Consider the following 8,667-nt stretch of genomic DNA (forward strand, 5'->3'; position numbering starts at 1 on the left):
GACCAGGCTGGCCTCAATCTCAGCTGCCTGCCCCTCCCTTGAATCTCGTAAGTAAATGTTGATGTGCCTCAGCCCCTGCTTGCATTGCATCTTCTCCTAAGATGATTTTAGCCTACATTCTTGAATTTCATTTCATTCAAATCTCAAGCACTAGACACTTTTCCCCTCTGAACTTCCATCCAGTTTATTATAGGTCCTTACTATGTGTGCTCTCTCTTGAGATTCCACACACAGTATTCATTCCCTAGTATAAGATAGACTCCTCTTTGTTTTCCCTCTTACATTAGTGTTCCAACTACTAAGACTCTCAAACCAGATTAGTCCTTATCCTAACATCTCTATTCTCCTCAGCCCACTCTTAATCAAATCACATTGTCCTCCTTTAATTTGTGTGTGTGTGTGTGTGAGAGAGAGAGAGAGAGAGAGAGAGAGAGAGAGAGAAAGATATGGATATGCATATGCCACTGTACCTGTGTGAAGGTTAGAGGACTACTTGTGGGAATTGGTTCTTTCTTTCCACCATGTAAAGTCCTAGAAATGATGGAACTCAGATCATCAGGATTGGCAGCAGGTGCCTTAACCACCTGCGCCTTCTGGCTGGCCAGCTCTACCTTGTCTTTTTTTTTTTTAATATTTTATTTTCATTTTATGTGTATGAGTGTATTGTCTGCATGTATGTCAGTGCACCCATGTCGTGCAATGCCACAGAGGTCAGAAGAGGGCTTCGGATTCCCCTGGAACTGGAGTTAAGGACGGTTCATAGCTGCCGTGTAGGTGCTGGGAATTGAACCCGGGTCCTCTGCAAGAGCAGTCAGTGCTCTTAACCGCTGAGCCGTCTCTTTAGCTCCTTGTTTTCCTTCTTTGTTTCTGAATTGTAGCCACCTGCCTCACCATCCTGTACTCTGTGCCCCCTCTCCCTCATCAGACTACTACTTACTTTTCTTAAAAATTGTTTGACAGTTCTCCACAATCTGCTCCCAAGTCTTCCCCTCCAACCCTGTCAATACACTATTTAGACTTGGCAAGAGACTCGGAAATCTTTTTTGGAACAATAAAATATATGTACTCTTGCTACCTGAAATGTGATTCTGAAAACCAGCAGTCTGCATTAACTGGAATCATATTAAAATTCCAGAATCCCATCCCAGGCCCCCTTGTTTTAACAAAATCTCCAGAGATTTATATGCTTATTAAAATTTGAGAAGCACTGATTTATAAAGTAGAATTTTTCTTAATGAAAAATGAAGTCAGAGCTTATGATCATCTGCTTAAGACAGAATTGAGGTAATATTGCTAAATGCATGCAGTCAGATGATCTATACTCACTTTAGGACACTGAAGGTGGGGACAGTAATGTTTTAAGAATGCCAAATAGGGCCAGGCATGGTGGTGCACACTAATTCCAGCACTCAGGAGGCAGAAGCAGGCAGGCCTTTGTGAGTTCAAGGCCAGCCTACATAGCAAGTTCCATGTGGCCCTGTCTCAAAAAGCCCCCCCCCAAAGGAATGCCAAACAGGGCACCTGGATTTTTGGTATTATAGTTACTAGACTTAACTGTCCCACCATTCCACCATTGCTCTCTGGCCTATCATATCGCTGTGTGTAAATTTAAAGATGGAAGTAAAAAAAAACTACTCTGTAAGGCAAGACAGCCTTTGACTTTTCAGTGAGCTAACAGACTAGTAAGCTTTCCCACCCAAGCCCTTCCTTAGCTGTGGCATAGTGAAGGGCAGGCCTCCCCACTCTTGATATCTCAGCTACAGCCCATCCTATGCCACTGCACCCCCATGTTTAGTGATCTTTAATCCTGCTGTACTCGAGGCTGAGCCATCTAGACCCTTTCACCCGGTTCTGCAATTACCAGAGACAATCTGCAGCTGGGATGAAGGGCAGGCATCCTGGAGTCAGATACTTATGGTGGAGTTCTATCCTCTCCTGCAGGATGTGTGGGCTTGTGTCATTCTAAAATGTGATAATAGTGCTTTACTGTCTAAACTGTTGAAAAGACTAGTCGGAGTAGATACAGGGCAGCCACACCTCATCTGCCCGTAACATCCAGTATAATAGTATAATAATATAATAATAATAGTATATAGCTCCCCAGCATTTACTCAGGCAGGCCTGGACCAGGGGTCAGTGCGGAGCCCGGGCGGGTAGGCGGGGCCATCGAGTTGAGTGACAGGCGCTTGGCCTGCCCCGGGCATGATATCACCCTGGTGGTGTTGCCTGCCTGCCACACGTGGTCAACTGAGACTGCCTCCAGCTCTGAGCTGTTTTTCCGCGTTTACTGCACCAGCGAGTTGCCTTCCTACCCCCTCACTATGTCCGCCTCCAGGAGTTGCCCGATTCCGGGGGCCTGGGACCAGCTTCCAGACTGCTACAGCACCACGCCAGGGGGCACGCTATATGCCACTACTCCGGGAGGTCAGCGGGCAGGGCAGGGCAGGGGTCCACAGGGCACTGGTTAGCGCCTGCGTGTTGTTTCCGGACGAGACTTGGGGCGGGGGGGGGGGGGGGAGGGCGGGGGGGGGGTGGGGGGGCGCGGCGGTTTGTGCGTGGGGGGGGGGGGGGGGGGGGGGGGGGGGGGCAAGGGCGACAGCCTTGGACGTGTTTCCGCAGGCTTCTTTACAGGTTATAGCTTTGGGAGAGAATGTTTGAAACTGAAACTTGTTTTCCCCAAAACCCCAAAAGTTAGCTACCACAGTGCTTTGCACCCATGTTTCTGGTGATGCTGGACTGCAATTCTCCACTGTGCCCTGGTTCTAGGTGTCATACCTATGCTCCTGTACTTAGCAATACTGGTGCTAGGAACAGGAGCTTATTAAACTCCAGTAGGATGTGGCCTCAACAGGAACCACCAGGTCTTAGAAAATCCTAAGGGGCAGTTGTGTACCTTGCTTGTGAATGTTTGGCTAGGAGAGCAGCCATCTGGGATCTCAAGCTACTGGGCTAGCAAAACAAGGGTTCCTGTCACGAGGAGACAGGAACAGGACACAGCTCTTTGAGGACACTACTGGTCAATTCCTTTGGGCTAGTTAGGCTGAGCACTAAAGGACTTGGGAGAGGGGCTGGAGACATGGCTCAGTGATTAAGAACACTGGTTGTTCTTGCGGAAAACCTGGGTTCCAATCCCAGCACCCACATGGCAGCTAGCAACTGTTAACTCCAGTCCCAGGGGATCCAACAGCCTCTTCTGACCTCCTCAGGCATTGTACCACATGGCTGCACTTACCTACATGCATAAACATAAAGTTAAAAAAACAAACTTGGGAGCGGTCAGAGTAAGAACAGTATTATCTGTTTCCCAGGGAAAGCAGGTGTCAGGGGGATTACAACACCTTACAAGAGGTGAGAGCCCAAGTTAAATTGGGCAGTACTGGGTTAAATTCTTAACTAAGCTTTTTGATCTGCAGTTGGATATTAGGCCCCACTTTATGAACCAAAGCAAACTAAGTTCTGAAGTGGTAAAGTAATAGTCCGAAGTACCTACATTCAAAGGCCAAGACTCTACCACCTCAACCTAAAGCTCCTACTTGGACTAGCTAGAATGCCCAACTTGCCTTAATGTTTAGACACAACTTGGGTCCATCTGTCTTTTAGTGCTGTGATAGCTTGCCAACTGAATCCTAGCTGGGCTATAAAACAGATCTGGCTTTTGACACACAAGAAAATGTGACATACATCCTGATCCCTTAAGCACAAGAAGCCTGTACCTGGGTCTATAGTCACTTGTGTACTTAAGTTCCTCTTACCCCCTTCACAGGCACGAGGATCATCTACGACCGAAAGTTCCTGTTGGGGTGCAAGAACTCACCCTTTGCACGGACACCCCCTTGCTGCCTCCCTCAGATTCCCGGGGTCACAACTCCCCCAACAGCCCCACCCTCCAAGCTGGAGTTGCTGAAGGAACAGGAGGAGACAGAGGAAGAGATAACCGGTAAGGAAGTAGGACCAAAAATGAAATGCCCCTGTGAAATAGAGTGGGGGCTCATTCCAAGAGGGGTTTCTGCACTAACTGGGCCTATTACTCAGACAAGCAACTGGTCCTCTTGCCTTCTCTCTCCAGATGACGCACAATTTGAAATGGACATGTAATCCAGTACAAGATGACCTGTGTAGTTACAAAGGGATCCCTCCTGCCACTGTTGCCACCACCTCTTCTGGAGTATCCAAAGCTGGTCTCATCTAATCTGGAAGAGTGACTTGTTGGTTCTGGGCTTCCTTTAGTTCTCAGGCAGCTAGACCAAGGATAGGAATGGGCAACTTGCCAAGCCCTTAGCTCTCTTTGGTCTATTCATATCCCTCCCAAGCCCTAGCCTTCCCCTCAGGGCTGGCACTGGGGGATAGAATGTCACCTTCTGGCTGCTTAGTAAACATTCAAAAAAATGTCTTGGCTCCAGTGTTCTCAGCTCTCATGTTCCCTCAGCTGTACAGATGAGATTGAGGCTCCAAGTCTGTTCCAGCTGCCACTGGGCCCATCTCCAACAGCATTTAGAACCTGAGGTAGGCTATGGAAAAAGACTGCTGGAGTTGCCAGGCCATAAACAGCAACAGCCTGACCCTTGTCAAGAGCTGTTATGTCTTTCCAATAAGCAGCCTTCCTGGAACTGGACCTTCTCAGCAGCCCCTCCCTATCCATCCCTAAGCAGAATTCATGGTAGAGATGCTGTTTCAGCTTATTGCCATCCCCAATTTCTCCCTGTCTTTTCTGCCTACTACCTATACAAGTATCAAAGTCAATACTGTAAAAACCTTGTGTCCTCTCTTCTCAGCATACACCAAGGACTCTTGGTACCAGCAGTTTTTAGGTGGTTAGAGAGAATATAGGGCCTACATTGAAGCCCCAAATGAGGCACCAGTTCTTGTGGGAAGTGAAATTAGTCAAATATGTTGTTCCACATAATAAAGAATGCTTTTCAGCCTAGTTTTGAAAAAAGTATCAAGCAGCAATCTGGCCATGCCCATTAAGGCCCTTCTTGATGAATGGAACAAGAAAAGCAGAGTGGTACTCAGGGAATAGGGAGGTTTAAGCCAGAAGGAACCAGCTTGGCATCTGAATGGCTCAGCTCTCCTACCCATTTCCCACTATTGAGATGTTTTTATTGAAATACACTTATTATGAGTAACAAATGATCTTCCTGTAGCCCAGACAGGATCTCTAGTCAGGCCAAATAGGACAGACAGCCACCCTGGTGATAGAGCCAAGTGAGAAAAGGCCTCCTACACCAAGGCATAGGAAGATTGTGTGAGCTGAGTCTGCAGAGCCCCTGGGATTATGAATCTTGTTGGAAGCCTGGTATCTGGTTCTCAGCTGCCACTGCAGATTTCTCTTCTTTGGCCGCCTCAGAAGATAGACTCTTCTTTTCTGCAATTAATCTTTTAACTCCCACCATCCACTGACTGACCTCAGTCACATGGTCAACCATGAGAGAGCGGTGGATGTCATCTGCTTTGTCCCACTGATGCTGTGAAAGTTCTGAGGATAGACAGGGCTTGAGCAAGCAAATGGCAATAAAAAAAAGACATCTTTTACACCTCCCCTCCCAATCGATCAAAATCTCAGCTTTCATCTATTCCAGCTCATCCATCAATGCGGGATAAAGGACCCCCAAGCATACCTTGCACCAGCAGTGCCATCCTCTTCTTTACAGGTACTGACAACTTCCCTCCAGCCCACTGTTCCTGAAGCAGTGCCAAGCGTCGGCTGATGTCATCACATACCTGCTTCTGAAACAAAAGCCCCCTCCATCTTAGTGCTGCCATCCCAGTGGGGAGAGGAAAGCAGTGCCTCATACAAAGCTATCTTTGGACCAGTAGTTTTACTCTTAGTAATAAGCATTCTTGTTCATTTACCCTAATGTTTAGAGGCCCTCACTGAGAATGTGATAAAGCCTATAGATCACCTCCCAAGAAAAAAAATGTATGACACGAATTTTAAATTTTCAAGGGCTTCTCAGACCCTCAGAAGCTCATCTTAGAGTGTTACTATGCAAAGAAGGAAGTGGAACCAATGGTGTTGCCTCTCCCTTCCTTGATCCCTTGTTCCAGAGAGCTGAGGAAACTATAGTTTCTCTCCCTCCCACTGAGCACAAAAATCAGCAAAGTATGCTCTGAATGGCCTCAAGGTAGAGAAAGAAAAAAAGATCAAATCAAGTTGCTAATTTACTAACAGGGTTAAATGAAGGGATCTATCAGAAGCAGAAGGTCTATCTTTAAGAGCCATACTTGGATTTAGCTATAGATAGAAGTCCTTTCCATCTCTTGGAGTGCCAGGGCCTACCTTTGTGTGGCCACGGCAGTCCTCCAATGCTTGTTCCAAAGGTCTCAGCACATCTTCCATCAGAGCCTCAGACTCAATGACTGGGAAATTTGTGGGCTCCACACCAGCAACAGGACAACTCCCCATAGGTGGAGGCCTAGGAGCCTTACTTGAAGGAGGTGGATGCCCCACTGGAGGTGGTCCAGAAGTTTTTGAAGTTGGGGCTGAAAAGGTAAAGCAAGATAAGGCAACATGGCTTAGTAACTCCAATGATCATTTTATCCCACCTTATTTCTCTTTGCTTTGTTCATAATATCATCTCACCTACAAAATCTGTTCACTGCTCAACTCTCAGTCTTACGTCCTGTTGCCCTACTTTCTTGGTTAATCCAAAGCACCTGCACTTGGAAGAAGCCAGGTTGATGAGTTATACTTTTAAAATTTCATACTTTTGCTGCATGTGGTGGCACACATCATTAATCCCAGCACTGGGGAGGCAGAGGCAGGCGGATCTCTGTGAGTTCGAGGCAAGCCTGGTCTCCATAGCGAATCCAGGCCAGCTGGGGCTACAGGGAGACCTTGTCTCAAAAGACCCAAAAAAAAAAAAAAGGTCATGCTTTTTCATGGCCACAAATACCTAACACTGTGTTTTCCTGCTCTTAAAACAATTTCATGGGCTGCAGAGATGGCTCAGTGGTTAAGAGCACTGGCTGCTCTTGCAGAGGATCCAGGTTCTGTTCCCAGCATCCACATGACAGCTAACAACTGTTCTTAACATCAGTTCCAGGGGACCATATGCCCTCTTCTGGCCTCTGTAGGCACTGCATACACAGGGTGCACTTACATACATGCTAGCAAAACACTCATAACACATAAAATTTTTTTTCTAATTTCACATCTCCAAACTTTCCTACTTTCTCTAAACCCTTCTCTTCCTTTCCCTACTGTCTCTTTTCAACCATGCCGTTTTTCACTGATAAAATCATCAAACAATTTTTTTTTTTTTTTAAAGACAGGATCTCACTTTGTAGCCCAGGCTGGTTTCAGATTCATGCCAGTCCTGCCTCAGCCTCCTGAATGCTGATTCTAGTACATACCACATGCCTGGCTCAGGAATTCTCCATTTTCTCTTTCTAATCTACCTGCCTCTTAAAAGAAGTTTCTTGCTCCTAATAAGAAACTAATAGCATTTCTCTACCAACATTCTGCATCCCAACTTCTTCAGGCCTCCCTCCTACAATGAGCCCATCAATTCTTGTATCATCCCAAAGTACAAAGACTGTAGTATTTACTATTGAAAATCCTTCATATTTTCAGATATTGCCCCATTTCTCTGCTATGCAGAATTTCTTAAACTGTCAATTATTATTTTTCAGCCTGTTTCCTTATCCTCAGTCATTCTAGCTGAACTTATTTTCACCATTCCAGAGGCTGCTCTTGGTGATGATCATCAGTAATTAAAATGTTTGTCAAATCTACTCGTCTCTTACATTTAACTTAATTGCTCAATCTGCATTCTTCATTGTTGATTAAAAATTTTACTCTCACCTACTTTTTTTGGTCATTTCTCAATTTTAGTCTTCTCTGCAACCTTTCCTTCTTATGTGCAATCTTAAGGTGCTAGAGAACCCTAGGGCTGTCTTAGATATTTAGGCCACTAGCCACACACCCTCTCCTTAGGAGACAATGTTCAAGCCCATGACACCAAATAAAATACTGCAGTCTAAACTAAACATGGCCTAAAGGAAAGCTTCCCATACATACCCCAAACCTCCATATAAGAAAAAATTGTTAACACTCTTTCTCCACTTCTATTTACTTTGTCCACATCGTATCCCCTATATCCATCCATTCCTACTACTAACCCTTACTACTGCCACCCTTGTCAAATTAGATTCTGCTGTATTACCATAATCAGTTTCTTGTCTTTCACTTTTTTCCCCTGTAATCTTGTTTTCCACACTGGAGACTGATTGTCTAAAGATGTATATTAGTCTTTCTTAGGCTATGAAGACTTTGCCCCAGGGCAAATGTCTTCACAGCTGTGTGGGTGCTACTGCCATCTACTGAGTATAGGTCCTGAGTAGAGGTTAGGGGTGTTACTAATGAACCTCCAGTGCAAAAGGTAAAAAAGGTGTGGAGGATAAAGGGATACTGAAAGAACTGAACCTCCTTTTATGTTGGGGATGAGGGGGAGAATTCACAAACTGGCATGAAAATTTTTTTAATGACAACACAGTTTTTTTGTTTGTTTGTTTGTTTGTTTGTTTGTTTGTTTTTTTTATGGTGCTAGGGATAGAACTCAGGGCTTCCCACATGCTAAGCAAAGGCCCTACTATGAGGAACATCCCCAGCCTGCATCTGACTATTTAAACATAAAATACAAGCTTTTTTTTCTTTCTTTTTTT

General features: G+C 45.5%; 2 protein-coding genes across 2 annotated transcripts in view; one reads left to right on the plus strand and one right to left on the minus strand.

The window, feature by feature from the left end:
* Positions 1–2,224: 2,224 nt before the first annotated feature.
* Positions 2,225–4,386, plus strand: Eif4ebp3 (eukaryotic translation initiation factor 4E binding protein 3). Its single transcript, XM_008835466.3, has 3 exons — positions 2,225–2,424; positions 3,764–3,937; positions 4,067–4,386. Exons 1-3 carry the CDS (start codon positions 2,322–2,324, stop codon positions 4,093–4,095), a joined length of 306 nt encoding a protein of 101 aa, XP_008833688.1. The 5' UTR covers positions 2,225–2,321; the 3' UTR covers positions 4,096–4,386.
* Positions 4,387–4,952: 566 nt separating this feature from the next.
* Sra1 (steroid receptor RNA activator 1) overlaps positions 4,953–8,667 on the minus strand; it is a 5,148-nt gene continuing 1,433 nt past the window's right edge. The window contains exons 3-5 of the mRNA XM_008835467.3: positions 6,281–6,483; positions 5,619–5,727; positions 4,953–5,476 (exon numbers count right to left, since the gene is read on the minus strand). Coding sequence (XP_008833689.1) covers positions 5,274–5,476; positions 5,619–5,727; positions 6,281–6,483 — 515 coding nt within the window. The 3' untranslated portion in view covers positions 4,953–5,273. The remainder of the gene's footprint in view (positions 5,477–5,618; positions 5,728–6,280; positions 6,484–8,667) is intronic.

Source organism: Nannospalax galili, unplaced genomic scaffold, assembly GCF_000622305.1.
Source record: "Nannospalax galili isolate Female #2095 unplaced genomic scaffold, S.galili_v1.0 scaffold1077, whole genome shotgun sequence".
NCBI classification, from domain to species: Eukaryota; Metazoa; Chordata; class Mammalia; order Rodentia; family Spalacidae; genus Nannospalax; species Nannospalax galili.